Below are 16,854 nucleotides of genomic sequence, written 5' to 3'. Positions count from 1 at the left end.
TAGCTGATCCTTAAATATGTAAGATTATGTTATTATTGTATTTCATCACTGACATGCGTTGGCAGTTGTTTTCCCTGGAAGCATCTTCGTTTTGTGAGGCCGACTTACTTCATGGGCAAAGGTCTTTCGGGGGTTGGAAATCCCTTTGTTGTCAGAGAGTGTGTGTGTGAAATCCAAGTCGCCTTGTACGATTTTTCTCTGCTGGCTGTTGTTTTTACATCACTTCACTTTGGGCCCCACTGTGCCACAGGGTGATCGATTGTTGGCATGGCAATATATCAATGAGACGCGTCACCTTATTTTCTAATCCGAAAAATGCTGAAGAATCGTGCACAGTTACGGTTCGCACTGTACATTTTAATCTTTGCCAACATTGGTCTTTGTCCAAGTAATAGTGAACTTGTCTGACCTGTTAAGTTGCCTGTTTGGAGAAAATTCACTGGAAGGTTTCATGTAGGGTCGGACAAATAAATTCCAGATAAATGCCATTACAGAGTTTATCGAAGCAATCATATTTTGCAGACAGTACATAAAAGTCTTATCTGTGATGTAGGCCTGTAGGTCAAAGCAGCGAACATATATAATCCAGGTGTGATTTAAAGCACATCGGCAGAATTTTAATCTTGATATTTAATCTTTGCCAGCGTTTTAAAGTAGACAACTGCGGTGGCTTGTGATGTGTTGTCAACTACTTTTAAACCCTAAAAGATTAAATCAAAACAACTTAAACTTATTTCTCTCCATCTGTTTTAAGATTGGTGTAATGTGTAGGGAATTGTTTTTGCTACTCATAGATTCCACCTCCTCCTCTCGTGTCGTCTGTGTTGTGTGTTTTGTTTTGTCTTTTTCTGGAGGGCGGGGGTATCATTGTTAAATTCCATTAAAGCATACTATACTGAAAACATGGCATCATGCCAGCTGAAAAGCTCTTGCGTGTGCGGGTGAAATTTGCTCTTTATAGATACAATCAAAACAAAAAGATGAAAGGAGGAAGGAGTGCAGCCTTCATTTCTGTAAGGGTTATAGATAAAAATGCATTCATGTCGTGGGGAAAGCATAAACATAATCTGCATTTTTAGGTATGAAGCAACAGGAAATAAAAGGCTCAAAGACTTTATCTTTCAGATTTATCAAACTAACAATACTGACACTGCGGTTCCCCTTTTTTTTTGTTAACATTTCTAATCATAAAAGTACAAATGTAAAATATGCCTTCATTCTACAGGCAAAGCGTGGTTATTGTGAAGCAATAACTATTTCATCATCCAGTTTCAAACACACTGTGCTGCATGTATTGGTTGTGCCTGTTTTTTGCTGTTCTTGCAGAGCACTTCATTAATGAGTCAAAGCAGCAATGAAAACTGACACTGGAAAATAATTATGAATTTACTGTAACCATGTATGACACGTTGTATTTACAGTCATTAACGCAGTATAGAGTCAAATGTTATGACTTCAAATGATCCCAGAAGTTTGAGTTCTGTTTTTTTATTTTAATTTTTTATTTTAAGCTTTTTGTACATCTGCTCATTCCCCAAAGTTAACATGAAGTGAGAACTCATGAAAGTGAGAACACTTTCTCATCAGCAGAAGCAGAGTTTGTCAGAGACTAACTGTGATGGACCAAAATAACCCTTGACATTTTCACACCTCTTCTCAGTTGCATGCCATCACAGAAGAGGAAGGAGGAAGATGGACAACCCAGAAGCCTCGACAAACAACATCCTCATCTGCAACATCATCATCATTTTGTTTACCATGCATGCAGTGCTTATGAACCGTATAGGAACTGTACACGCAAAGTATCCACTGTGCTTTCAAACGGTTTGCATTAATCAATGTTGACTAAAACACAACAATCTTTGCACCTTTGCAGGCTTCCCTGTCAACTCAAGTTTATCTGACACCAATGAGGCATCGAGCCAAACTCATAGCTCATGCTCATATAAATTTAACACTTATTGCATACCCATGATTGTGAACCACAGACATATGCATTTTTTTTTTTTCCCTTTCCTGAGAAACAACACTGATCTTGCGCTCACCAGCAACACTTCTTCTGTGGTACTTCTCTGTTGCACAGTCAGTTTTTAAACCACCGTCCCCCTCCCGCTCTTAAAAATGCCTTTTAGCTCCCACTTTCAACATCTCCAGAGATAGATTGGTGGTTAAAAAAACAGCTCAATCTGAGGATGAATGTGAGATATATCTCTGACACTGTGATTCTCTCACTTTACACATGTGAATGTTCACACTTACAACAGTTGTGGCAAAATAGGAACGCATGGATGTTGCTGCACCACTTACAACAGTTTTCTCTCTCTGAAAATAGATTCATGTACTATATTTCATTTATACATTTTCTCGTGCTGTACCCCTCAAAATGTTCTACAACAGAAGTATAAAGTTATGAAATGCTCGACTTGTTGGGCATGTTTGTAGACACAAGGACAGTTCGCATGTTCTGATATGTCACACTTAGCAGATTGAGAAATCGTAACAAGCCCAGCCAGTGAGACACTGAGTCATTTGTTAGATGGCAAAACTGGACATTCTTGAAAACAAAACATGACATGAACTTAATGTCCCAAGTACTCTTTGGGAGTGACTGACATCTTAATATACATGACAATGTGAGATTATTAACACTCATTAACAATCATTTTACTTTAATTTCTCTTTTTGCAAACAAATTAGACAGGTACTACTTTGGGCCTTTAGCAGAAGTGAAACCTTAAGAGCAGTTTAGAGGAGAAATATCTCTCTGAAAGAAACTCTGGTTGGAAATGTGGCTTTGTATTTTTTGAGGGTTATACCCTCTATGCATTTGAGCGAAACAAATGAGGGGAAGAATTGCAGAGATGGTGGTCAAACCAATCCTTGTTACGCAACACTCTGAACAACAACAAAAAAACAGCGTACAAATGCCAGCAGATGGCAGTTTATTAGCTCCTGTGAGGCAGCTAATTTACAGTTTATAATGCGTCCATAATATTTTCCTACCATTCAATTATCAGAGGGGTGTTTATCTCAATGCCCCACTTCCTCAACTAATAAGAGTCTACCACCCTAAAACCATAATCATTACTAAATCTAGTCATCTCCTGCAACATGTGCAATTAATAACTTTTCATTCCAGAAAAAAGGAGCGACAGTAGGAGGGGGAAGGGGTTATAGAAGATATCAGGAGAGTAGAGGATGGTGTGATGGGGAGAATTGGGATAAAAATATAGTGATATGAGCGCAACATGGTGTGCACGCTTTTGGCTTGTGGTAAACAGGTGGGCCCTGTTACTATACTATCTGCCCCTCCCCAATCTTGCAGACCCGCAGCTAAGGAGAACGACTTTAGCCAAGATCTGTCTGGCAGACAGGGAAGGGGATTTCGGCACCAAATCCAGCGGATCAATAAAAATGTCTGCTAATTAGGCTGGCCAGGAAAAGCAAAGTGTGTGTGTGTGTGTGGGGGGGGGGGGGGGGGGGGGGGGTTGGAGGATGAGAGTGAGACAGAGAGAGAGAAGATAGAAAAGAAAAAACAAAGCAGCTGCTTTTCCAGAAGTCTAGACAGGGAAGGAAAATCCCCAGACAGGTGTGTCGAACGTAGGAATCAGATAAACCAGGTAACACTGCTCCTTGCTCTCTGGGTTAAGCCTATGTAGCTGCTATAAATCAGTCCCTCCTCCAACCACTCTCTTTCCTACAACCTCTCACACTGCAGCGATCAGTTTCTCTGACCCCAATACTTCCTCCTCCTCCTCCTCCTCCTCCTCCTCCGTACCTTTTCTTTGCCCTCCTCCTTCTCCTTACCCTTCCTCCTCCCCCCTCCCTGCTCTGGAAATCACCACTTTGACCCAAATCTCTTCATTTAATCTTCTTCTTGTTCTCGTCTTTTGGATAACAATCAACCGCCTAATTGTCTTAATCTCACTCGTCTTTTATTGTCCCCCAGGGCGTCATGCGTACCGCAGAACAAAAACACGAACCACAGATCAATATTTGGCATCAGGCCACAACTGCATCATGGTCGTCATTGATTAACGTTGGCCTGCAGCGCTTATGGGTTTAATTGAAATAAAAAGAGACTGGGGTACATAAATTTTCTAGTTTCTAAAGTGCAAGAAATGAAGACTGAGAAATACTAAAAAAAAAAAAAAAAAAGAAATGTAATTCAGAACTCAAACTATTGTGTTGTCATTCACTTTTTAGTTAATAGAGAGAACAATTCAATGAAAAGATGGACTGCAGGGCCATTTGGAAAGAGAGATAGTGTGTGTGTCTGTGGATTAAATCCAACTTGAAAGCAGCAGCAGCGTAAGCAGTCAATTGTAAACAACTTCTTCAAATCTGCCCCAATCTCTAACGCTGTCAATTTCTAAAATGAGAAGCTTATGGAATAGCACTCTCAGTTATATTACAATGCTGCTTCGGGGCCCCTGAGCCAACAATATTAGCTTTGGAGCAGCAGTAAACCCAGGATCACGCGAAGGTTAGGAGATGATTTGTGTACGATTTTGAAATGACAACAAGGACGATAATCAAAAATATTCAGAATAATAACAGATTATCTGTTTCCGCGGCTGCCCTCTGGACCATCTGTTGAGGAGTGCAGCCATCAGGGTAAATGATGTCGTTCACTTTTCTGTACGTTTTATTTACATCTGCTGTTCTTTCACCCATTATATTTTCTTATCATTCCCAGACAGATTCTTAGCTTTTATATTTTGATATTGGTGTTATTTTTTAATTTGTATAATTATTTAATTTTAATTTACCCCCCGCCACCGCCACCCTTTTCATTCTCATCCTCTCTCTCTCTCTCAGTGGGTGAGTCTGGAGCTTTTCATGGGAGTCAGATGACACTGTCTGACTCTGCTCCGCTGTAATCTGGCATGGCTAATCTAATCTCTCTGTTTTTGCAGATTGGTAAACTACCTGGCTCTCTGCAGCCAATTAGGGCCAATCTGCACAGCACGCCATGCAGGCCATGCTGAAGCCTGCCTCCATAAGGGGCCCAGCCAACCTAGTCGGCCTGCTGCACGGCTCGTTGGTGGCTCAGGCTGTCTGGGGCCCCAAATACCTGCTGTAACAGCCCATCTGCCTTTGGCTTGGCCTGGTCCACTTTCATCCCCACCAGTCCCAAAGATTAGGGATCCCCTGCAGGCTTTACTGCCAATTAAAGCACTTGTTGCCATACAGTGGTTAGGTAATCGCCGTAGCTGTGATTCATTGTGGGGTTAAATTGGCCACTTCAGCACCAAATGTCTCTTAATTTATTTATTATTCCCTCTTAATAAAACATAATATGAAATTTGTTAATATGCAGCGTTATTAGATGTAGCAGAGAAGTCAGATTAGAAGAATAAGGTTTACCCTAACAGGTTTTAGCAAATCAGGTGTGACTATACAGAATATACTGGCCCTGCGATGGACTGGTGACCCGTCCAGGGTGTACCTCGGGCCTCGCCCCAATCTGAGCCGTGATTGGCTCCAGCACCCCACGCCCTCCAGAAACAGACAAGCGGTAGAAGATGAATGAATGAATGATACAGAATATGCAGTCAGCATCGAAACACCATTATAAGACTGATTTATCTCCCTCATAACATGAATTATCGTTTACGTTTATTTTTATGTCTAAGACTGAAGAAGCTCATCTTTCTTCTGAATGAAGTATGCACAACAAAATATAAGAGTTGCTCACATTGTCTTACTTTTAATAGCAATATAATTTACGATTGAAAATCAAATTATTGTGTGTAGTGTCTGTGAAATCATTTTCTACAGAGGTAAATACTCTGAAACAAGGTCAGAGGCCTTCCTACAGCTTATTTTCTCATCAAGCCACAGTGTCTCTTAATCACCTTAGCTAAATTAGTTTGAAATTAGCCCTCTTCATAGCTCCTTCTCCTCCATATTTCCCCTCCTTCCTCCGCAGTCATTTTAACAGCTTTCTGGATTAGACAGATTACACGTCTGAAACTCTGTTTTTGTTGTTTCTCTCTCTCTCTCAATCCCTCTGCTTCCTTTTTTTTTTTTTTAAGGGGCAGGGGTCTTAATCCAAGAGGTGCGATGCCTCAACATGTTTTAGACCCATTACAGCTGTATCCATAACAAAACAGGTTGATCCAGTCAAAGTGATGGAACAGCACCTGGTCTTGTAGAAGAAAATTGAGAAACAAATCAGTAAATACAGAACCTTTCAATGAAACAAGGATTTGCATTAAACATTTAAAATAGCTGTATTTGTTAGAGATGCTGGTGTGGGGCTATAAATTGAAGATTATTCCTGACTCAGGTGTGTCCATATGCTCATGGTTTCAGTATTGTTTTGTGTCTTTGTGTGTCAGACTGTTAATTACACCACACGCTTGTCAGCAGGTGCATGACTTATTTTCTCGTCACACAGCTGAGCCATTAGTTTTCATTTTACTGTAAGACATGCAGCTTCTTATCCCTACTGCCCTGGAAAAGGAAATATAATATTCATGAGTAGACTATATCCAGTAAATAACATTAATGCGTAAAGTCAAAGGCGTGTGATGGCGCACAGCTGCCGTTGAAGTGATGATGTGCTCCCAGGAAACGGAGCAGCACAGATAATGATTCAGTGCATTTAGGCCGTCTGCACCAGGCTGTAGTCATCAACAATTTCAGAGTTTCCTCTCTTTAGTTTCACACAAACAAATTCCACTTTGTCATTTTTAAAATAAACTTTTTGGGGCGGTGGATTTGACTTTCCTCTGCAGACATGCTGTCTTTTTCTTTTTTCTAATTAAAGTAATGTTTTTAGAGAACAAGCCCAGACTGTTTGTGTGTGTGTGTGTGTGTGTGTGTGTGAGTGTGTGTGTGTGTGTGTGTGTGTGTGTGTGTGAGTGTGTAGAGAGCTGTGGTTTCACTTTCACTTCAGGGCTCATTGATTCACCGTCGACGGAGCGTCCGGGGCGAAAAGAAGCATAAAGCGAGAAAAACCAAAAAGTGTTGGAAGAGAAAAGCGTGGCAGAGGAAGACTTTGAGAAACCCCAGGATGGCCTTTCAGTACCCGGCTGCACGGAGAGATGACGATAAGGTCAGTTGTCCGAGTCACGACTGAGAGAAACGCTGAAAAGACGAGACCAGGAAGAGAAAGGCGAACTACGGGTCGGGGGATTGTGCTAAGAGAGGGCGATGGCGAGACAGAGAGACGAAAAACAAAAACATCATCATCATCATCATCAACAACAACAACAACAACAACAAAAGCTAACTTTAAAAGTGTCACACGGGTGTGAGACTCAACACGAAGTAGTCGTGTTGCGCTTTCGGTGCGGAGTGACGTCACGGTGAATCAGCTCGTCCGTGTGACTGTTAGCATCGATTGCTAACTTGTTGGCTGCAGGGCCGTATCTGCTGTTTTAATATTTTAATAACCCCCCCCCCCCACCCCCCCCCAACAAAATAAACATCAATTAAGTCAAGGTTATTATTTCTATTTAATGCTAATGCAATAAATGGATGCACAAGACAGAATAATAACTTTGTTTTTTCTTCTTTAGCATCAGCTAAGGATAATTTCATACGATTATTATCCTTTGTATTCCATAATCGCTGTTCATTCGTCGAATAATTTCCAACCTCCTTGGCGATAAATCTGATTCTGATGCCAGCTCCATCATTTTATGTATTTGTTTTGCCATATAGCACTGCCACACACCTAACCCTAACACTAACCCCTATAAATCCTGAGCCTTGAGGTTACTTAGGAATTAAATGTGATAATGTTAAATGTTAAACTCAGTCAAGATAATGAATCTGAGGAATTAGTTGACCATTTATACAAAAACTATTTGTAAGCAGTTTTTCAGTATTTTATTCTGATTCCAAATACAAAATAGGAAATGCCCCTCTCTTCTATCCACTTGTTTTAAGTCCTCTGTCTGTTAGGACAGACAGAGGACTTCCCCTGGACTTCCCCTGGCTTCACAAACTTCCTCTCCATCATCTCCAACAGACCCAACTCCATGAAAAACACGCCAGCTTGGATTTCATTCACGAAAACTCACAACCGAGAACTCTATGTTACATCCCGGAAATTCTATTTTATAATCTTTGCATAGTGTGATACGTTTATGTCCAAGATATGCAAACTTGTAATCGATGCAAATATTGAATAAAGTAAAAAAAAAACAAAACAACAACTTCCGATTTCATAGCGTTTACACTACAGTTTTACTCGAGGGAGAAAAAATAAGTTTGGCATATTTTCACTGTTTTCTGAACGCTAAAATGTGTGCAGCAGCCATTTATGTTTATTCTGGAAGCAGTAATTTCCCAGTTTAAACCTTGCTTATGATAAAATAAAGTATATGCGTGGCTTTTCTGTTCCATTTGAAAATGTGCACAGAAAATGTAGAAAGTTCTGCTTCTTAGATTCTTCTGAATATTTCATTTTAGAAAAAGATACATCAGGGTATTAATCACCACACCAGTGCAATAATGAACCTGAGAAAACTTAGACACGTGTTATTATCTTAAGTATCCAATCCTGCAACCTGATATCTGAATGTGATATCTGAATTATGTATTTTGGCTCAGCTACATCCAATGTCGTAAGATCCTAATATGTTGTAATTACAGTTGGGAAGCTGAAATATATGAATCCTCTGACCTTTATGACAGCATACATTCACATAAAGATCGTGGGATAGTTCATGTGCAGCATGCTGCTGTGTGAAAGTTGTGGTCTGGGCAAAGCCCCGATTTCTTGAGAACTAGCAGGTAGGAGCAGCACATGTTGTGTTCAAAGAGATATCTCATGTTTTTTTTTTTACCTCAGGGCTTCAATCCTATGAAGGATAGAGATGTGCTAATCCAACTTATCTATCAATTCCAAGTGATCAGCCTGGATATTAGGCAACACCATGCGCAACACAACTGCAATACAATATTGAAATATAATATTTTACTCAAGTGATAGCAGAAGTATGTCAGCATTAAAACTTCATATCAATCATCGTACCACAGGCACACATTTGTCCGTTAGTAGAAATTCAGGTGGTTTGTCTGGGCATGCACATACTTGTGTTTAAGGAACTCAATGGTGCGTTGTGGTTGGCAAATTTAAAAGGAAAATGTTTGTCCAACCTAATGCTAACAAGGCAGTTATTGATGTATTTACAGTTGACAAAGGCAAAGCAGATCCAAGGTAGTTCCACAGAACATCTTTTAAAAAGGAAATGGTTCCGTCAATTCCTGTTTAACTTGTATTTCTTATCAACAGGTAGATGATTACCATGGAACTAAGATTAATGACCCCTATGCATGGCTGGAAGACCCTGATAGCACGGAAACTATGGTATGCAAAGATCTCCTGCAGAAAACAGAAACCGTTTCTCTCGTGAGATCACTCTTGCATCCCTCCTTACCTCACGTTTGTCTTTCAGGCCTTTGTTGAGGAGCAAAACAAACTGACTATGCCATATCTGGAGCAGTGTACCATCCGGGCTCAGTTTCACCAGCGCCTCACCGAGCTCTATGACTTTCCCAAATACAGCTGCCCTTACAAAAGAGGAAAGAGGTAGGGTTGAAATGCAAAGTGCGCAGCAAATTTAAATATTTGGAAAGTGACCTATACATTTATTTTGTAGGTATTTCTATTTCCACAACAAAGGTCTCCAGAACCAGGATGTGCTGTATGTGCAGGACTCTCTGAATGCCCCTGCCACTGTCTTCTTCGACCCAAATAAACTCTCAGAAGATGGCACTGTGGCACTAAAGAGTGAGCCACACCCATATTGTGCAAAAACACACGTTCATAGATGAATAGAAATAGATTTACACTGCTGATGACTTCCCCCCCTTACCTTGGTCCTCATCTCCATCCAGTGGGCCGTCTTTCGGAGGAGTGTGAATATTTTGCATATGGCTTGAGTAGCAGTGGCTCAGACTGGGTGACGGTGCATTTCATGAAGGCTGATGACCTCAGCCCACTGCCTGATGTTCTGGAGAGGGTTAAATTCAGCTGTCTGGCCTGGACTCATGATGCAAAGGGCATCTTCTACAACCGCTACCCCCGGCAGGAGGGAAAAACAGATGGTTAGGGAGCGACGCAAACAGTTTAACATCCACACAAAGACTAATAGGAATTATATTTTCCAAATCTCAACTTTTTTTTATATCTACCTAAAGGCACAGAAACCACCGCCAACATCAACCAGAAACTCTACTATCACGTCATCGGCACCAAACAGGCAGATGACATTCTGGTCGCAGAGTTTCCTGACCATCCAAAGTGGCACAGCTCAGTAACCGTAAGTCTGCAGTCATCTTCAGTCGCTTCTTATAGTCGAGACCATTTGAAGCTTCATTACAGTTTAATCTTTCTGCCTATTTTTCATTGTTTATCTTTCCAGATATCAGATGATGGTAGATATGCTGTCCTGTCCATCACCGAAGGCTGTGAGCCGGTCAACCAGCTCTGGTACTGTGACCTTCAGCAGCTCCCCAATGGCATCACAGGTCAGATTTTTGTTACTGACTTGATGTCTTCACATCTTGTTTTGTGCAACCAATAAAAACAAATAATCTTCAGTTTAAGTGATACAGCAAATGCTTTTCCCAGGAGACTTAGTTTTTACATAAATACACTTGTAGCATTTGAACAGCTGGAAAAACAGTTAAATTTATGTGAGCTTTTTATAGAACGAGCATCAATAGATATTAATTCTCCATCTACATAACACACTATTTGTGCTGTATTAGCAAGAGAGGAGTTGAAACCAATGTCTGTGACTCAGTGACTACTTCACCAGCTGTAGAGATGTAGAAATTCACTCTGGTCTCTCTTCTGGTGTGAAAAATGCTTTTGCTACACATTGGAGTTTTGAAACTTTCAGCGCTAGAATATTATGAAACAGTTTTTCAGTGTAATGCAGAAAAAAAATAAAATAAAATAAAAATGTAAATGTTAGTGAATGCTGAATGTAAGAAAATAAAAATTATTGCATGTTATTTTAAATATGAATATGTATGCTTTTTTCACTTCACTCTTCCAGGCCTGCTTCCATGGGTGAAACTGATTGACAACTTTGACGCCCAGTACTCTTATGTCACCAATGAGGGAAGTGTATTCACCTTCCGCTCCAACTTGGACGCTCCTCGATACTGTCTCATCAGCATAGATATCCAGAAGCCAGACAGGAAGCACTGGATGACCCTGATACCACAGCATGACAAAGATGTCCTAGGTGAGATTTGGTGGAAATTTCATTAAAGCATGAACCAAAAGATGAGGTCAGCATTGTGGTTTAAGTATCAGTTCACTTTAGGGAAATGTAATACATCTGTGACTTAATAGTACGCAGCTAGTTTATAAGACAGAACTTTGCTTGTGTGAAAACTCCCCCAAGCTGCACAAATGGGCAGTGCTTGTTCACTGAATTTCTGTCCCAGCACCAGTTCAACCACCGCAACTGGAAAGTTCTGTTTCTGTGGTCAAACACCTTTGTCAGCTGGGGAACTGTGCTCAAAAAGTGAAATTCGGTCCATAAGCACACTGGTCTTTTGTTTTGTTGCCGTGAGTCATTCAAATGATGGTAAAGGTCTTTTGAAATCAACAAAATGCACTGAAGTGAACATCTGTTTTGTGCGAGTAGCGTGAGAAAAAACGTAAGCACATACATAAATGATTGAATATATCATAGCAAAAAAATGACTATTGGCATAGGAACAAATGAATTCAGTATCCATAAGCAGCATTTCAATATTTGATACCATTCTCATCCACGACTTTTAAAAAGAGTTCTAGTACTGAGTTCTGCCAATGATGCATGGCCAGGGAGTGACAACATCTTGGTGGTTTTTTTTTGGGGCGGGGGGTTTCTGCGTAAATTGAGAGGAGCTGATCAATTAGTGTACCGTGTATTTTTATTGTTTTGATGATGGCAACACTCAAAGGAATGGCTATAAGGAATGGCAGAAACGGCAACCTCTGCGGCACCATTGCTATCTACTGAGCAGCAGCCCTGCATCTACACCATAATAGTCTGCCCCCTCCTGGTCCTGATGAGTAAAGGCTCCCAGTAAAAGGATTCACGGTCTGAAGCTGCATTCACTCTGTGCTGCACGTGCACAAAAACATCCAAATTAACCAAAGTAATCAGTGAGGTCACTGATGTACTCCATAGCAGCACAAACTATAATAATAACAATAATACATTTTACTTGTGCCATGTTGCTCAAATACTCAAAAGTACAAATTACAAAAAGTAAAAGAACAACAACACATGCCCTTAAAAACAAACCTCCTTCACTGTCTTTGTATGCAACTCATAACTCAGTAAGTCTGACAACACGGATTCAGTCTCCCACAGATAGTGGGAGACAGTTTTCAACAAAACCGCCTACCGTCATGTTCGCTTTGCACCACTTCATCTTTATATCCCCCTGCAGGTTTTGTCTCCTGTGTGAACCGTCACCACCTGCTGGTCAACTTCATCCATGACGTGAAGGACATCCTGCAGGTGTACGAGTTGTCCTCAGGCCGGCTGGTCAGGGACCTGCCGCTGGACGTTGGCACGGTGGCTGGTGTGAGCTGCAAGAAAAAACACTCCGAATTCTTCTACAAGTTCACCTCTTTCACCACGCCAGGTAACCCCTCCAGTTAATATGTTGTATTTAAATGTCTATGTTAGCAAAATTACTACTGGTGAAAAATATAAAGTGTCTGAAGACTTCTTATGTAAATCCAGAGGTCCAAAACTCAAACATATAAAGAATAGCAGGAAGTCTTGACACCTGAACATGAACTAGTGTATTTTGTGCAGTTTTGCTTACCTGATTAAAAACATTTGCTGCCTAATTCTGTCTACTAAAATGACAACCTCTTTTACTTGTACTGCTCTGTAAAGGTTACATTAAATGTCAGAAAATAAAGACCAGATGCTGCATAAAATAACCTATATTGCTGCGACTGGAGGTTATGTAGTTTGAAATGTAATTAGTCACGAGCTTGTGACCGATCCTGATTAAAATTAAATTTATAATTAGCAAAATTATAATTGGTGAAACATGCAATAGCCTGTAAAACCTCATTTGTCTTGCCCAGGTATCATTTACCACTGTGACTTGAGCGAACCGAACCCACAGCCCAAAGTGTTCAGGGAGGTGCAGGTAAAAGGCATCAAGCAAGAGGATTACCAGACCACCCAGGTAATGAATGTCCTGTTGTGTGATCTCCTTGGTTTCCCCAGAGCAGACTACACATCTCCATGCTCACACTTCCTCATTACTTGGTTCTTAGTTTTTGTAATGTCATCATTTGTCTGTTGTGTCACATCATACAACGAATATACAAACAAGACATCTGTAGAGCCAACTACGCATCTCTATGTTCACACTTCCCCTTTACTCATTCTTTGCGCCGATATCTTCTACTTTATTTGTGTTTCTGATGTGTTACCACATCATCAGTTTGCGTTCTTGACAATGATGCAGAGTTCCCAGAACTGCATTCATTCGGGTTGAGGAAGTGGTGAATGGTCTGTGAGAACAGCCTGTTTTAGACAAGAAAGACAGACAAGCAGAGCTCAGACAAAGCATTCACACAGTATCTATCCAGAAGAGGTGTTCGATAAAAAATATGGCATGTTTTTCAGGTATTTTATCCCAGTAAAGATGGAACAAAGATCCCGATGTTCTTAGTTCATGCCAAGGGCCTGGAAAAGGATGGAACTCATCCCGTTTTCCTCTATGGATATGGAGGCTTTGAGCATTCCATACAGCCATATTATAAGTAAGTATAACTCATCTACACAAAATCTGTCAATTTTCTGGAACCACTAACTTTTTTGAGCCAACCACGATGACCAGCAATCAATAATAAACTAGCAGCGATGACAACAGTAACTGTTTGTCTTCCTGTCTTCCTGTATAAACAGTGTGAGCAATGCAGGCGCCTGTATCAGCTTTGTGTATATAGATGCAATATCTATTTTAGTTTATGTGAGCCTTCACATAATGAACGCAGTCCAAAATAAAACCAACCCGTTGGCCTGCATACGGCTGCTGAATGCTGAATTATATGTACACAATAACCACCTAAAAAGAGCCAGATGCACTAAGATGCATTGCCTTGTGACCTAAATGTGAACACATTTCTTTTAGAATATAACAATCTGTGTTTTTTTTTTTTTGTTTTGTTTTGTTTTTTTTCCAATGTGTGTGTTTGTTTCACCTCTTTCAGTGTTGCATACCTGCTGTATGTGAGACACCTGGGGGGGATTCTGGCAGTGGCCAACATCAGAGGGGGTGGAGAGTACGGCCTCACGTGGCACAAAGGTTCAGATATAAGATGACTCGACCTACATACAAAGACACAAGACACAAGTTGTTTGCATCAGAGAGAAAGTAAAAATTTAAAAGTGAGTTGTGTGTGATTTGATTTTTGGTCGACACGCCTATGTGCACGCTCTATTGTGTTTTTGCAGCTGGCTCTTTGGCGAACAAGCAGAATTGCTTTGACGACTTCCAGTGTGCAGCAGAGTACCTGATCCGGGAAAAGTACACCACAGCCAGCCGCATCACTATCAATGGAGCCTCTAATGGAGGGCTGCTAGTGGGTAAGTACTGTACCAGCTCTGTGTGTGTGAATAGTTTTTATATGGTGGCTAATGAAGTGATAAAGCCAGAGGGTGGGAGGGCGCATGGGCAAGTGAATGCTTTTAAAGGTATACAAACACTATGCATTGTTATGCCATGCTATACAATTCTTTTTTATATTTTGATGGAGCTTTACTTTTCTTCTTCCCAATTTATTAGTACAGCTCTCACAGTTTAACTAAAACAACACATAAACACCCCCCAAATAAAAGATTACATGAAACTCAAAGCAAAGCGCCAGCTGCATTGATCTCCATGTTTTGTATTCTTGATGGGGGATTTTTGTCACAATCACTAATGTCAACTTCCTCCAACAGCAGTTAGCTGCTTAGCTTCAATTAATTAAGTAATTAAACAGAACATTAAACAGTGATTAGTCACATCGTTTACTAAAGCCCAACTGCCATATGGCACTGCACAAACCCAAATAATGTCTTCTTCTGTGGTATGAAAGTGGCTATTTAGGAGTGATTAGTAAAGAGGATGTGTGTGGGTGGGTGGGTGTGTTTATGAGCACATTAGATCAGTGACACAACCTTTAAACTCGCACACACACACAGCTGCATGCGTGAACCAACGTCCAGACCTGTACGGCTGTGCTGTGGCAGAGGTGGGGGTGATGGATATGTTGAAGTTCCACAAGTTCACCATCGGCCACGCCTGGACCACCGACTACGGCTGCGCCGAGGACCCCGAGCAGTTCAAATGGCTCATCAAGTATGAAACACACAATCACAACATCTAACTAGAACACAAAGAATACAGCTGTTCTTGTCCTGTCCGGCATCACCTAACAGGAAATGCAGTACGGTAGTTTTTAAATAACCATACAACTCACCTGACGCTCACTTCACTTTCGTGTCATTCACTCGCGTCAGCTCCCTTTTAGTCATTTTATCACATTTCTCCTTCCACCTGGTCTTCCTTTTCAGGTACTCTCCTCTCCACAATCTGCCTAAGCCAGTTTACTCTGGGACTCCATACCCCGCTGTCCTGCTTCTGACAGCAGACCACGACGACCGCGTGGTGCCTCTGCACACCCTCAAGTACTGCGCCTCCTTGCAGTACGGCGTGGGCAGCAGTCCAGTGCAGCGGCAACCCTTGATGGTCAGGGTGGACACCCGCAGCGGCCACGGTGCAGGAAAACCCACCGCCAAAGCTATTTTGGAGGAGACTGACGTCTTTTCCTTCATTGCTGAGACCCTTGGGCTCAGCTGGAAGGAGTGAGGAGAACATCACAATGAGAGGACGAATGTTTTTCAAAAGGGATGTTGATATATTTTTATTTTTATAGAAACGGTAGAACTGATGGTTCAGAGTGGGGTGAAATAAGTGAAAGATAAAGAAAATAAGAACCAACGGCTACGGTATTACACAAATCTGACACTCACTGTAACGCTGCTTTTGAAACAGCTATTCAGTGTCATTTGTTTTACTAATGAAATGCTCCCAACTATGACATAAAAAAAAAAAAAAACGAAACAAAAAGCAACTTATGGTCGCTTCAAAATTTTAATTTAACTGAAAAGTTTCAATAAAACTTGATTTGCACTATGATTTGTGTCAATGTTAATGAAATGACATGGAAACGGTAACTGTGGCCAAACAATTAGATGTACAGTAGTTGAATTATAAAGTAGAATTAAGCATGAAAAGTGCAGTACATGTATCAGACTTTATATATGAGTTCATCTAATTTTCACATGTACCACCAAGTGGCAGTGTGGCACCGCAGCGATCAACCCTCTGCCAACACCTCCAGGTCAAAGGCTGGCTGTCAGTCTGCTGTCTTTCTGCTCGGCTGCTTCTTTGAGAGGGATTGTAGATTAAAAAAAAACAAAAAAAAACAAAACAAAACTCTGCTAAATCCTTTACATTGTTTATGAGCCAGCCATCTTTGTCGGCCTGTCTGGTGGTGGTGGTGGGGGGAGGACTGGGTCAAATCACTGCTAGATTGAGATGTGTATGATGGAGATGTAAGGGAGGAAGTGCCTCTGTAAAGTTTCAAAATGGTAGCAGAGGGGGAGATAAGTGCGGACAAATCTTCAGGAGTATGTGTGCAGAATTGGAGCGATGATAGACGGCAGATATATGGAGAGTCGGAGAGAGACTTAAAGTGCACTTATGGAGAGTCTCAGGAGGCGGCCAGACGGACGAGTGTTTAAACTGTCAAAAAGAGATGGAAACTCTTTGCCAGCCGACCACGGAGAGTGAGATAAG

The 16,854-nt window shown here is 41.1% G+C and overlaps 1 protein-coding gene across 1 annotated transcript; it reads left to right on the top strand.

The window, feature by feature from the left end:
- The first annotated feature begins 6,901 nt into the window (after positions 1 to 6,901).
- LOC115050916 (prolyl endopeptidase) lies at positions 6,902 to 16,152 on the top strand. Its single transcript, XM_029514055.1, has 15 exons — positions 6,902 to 7,066; positions 9,257 to 9,331; positions 9,420 to 9,553; positions 9,624 to 9,754; positions 9,862 to 10,071; positions 10,165 to 10,286; positions 10,389 to 10,494; positions 11,031 to 11,222; positions 12,427 to 12,624; positions 13,082 to 13,185; positions 13,632 to 13,768; positions 14,219 to 14,313; positions 14,463 to 14,594; positions 15,195 to 15,351; positions 15,567 to 16,152. The coding sequence occupies exons 1-15, from the start codon at positions 7,025 to 7,027 to the stop codon at positions 15,859 to 15,861; spliced, it is 2,130 nt and encodes a 709-aa protein (XP_029369915.1). The 5' UTR covers positions 6,902 to 7,024; the 3' UTR covers positions 15,862 to 16,152.
- The last annotated feature ends 702 nt before the right edge of the window (positions 16,153 to 16,854 follow it).

The sequence above is a fragment of the Echeneis naucrates genome, chromosome 11, assembly GCF_900963305.1.
Source record: "Echeneis naucrates chromosome 11, fEcheNa1.1, whole genome shotgun sequence".
Classification (NCBI taxonomy): domain Eukaryota; kingdom Metazoa; phylum Chordata; class Actinopteri; order Carangiformes; family Echeneidae; genus Echeneis; species Echeneis naucrates.
This window is presented reverse-complemented; position numbering and strand designations above follow the sequence as displayed.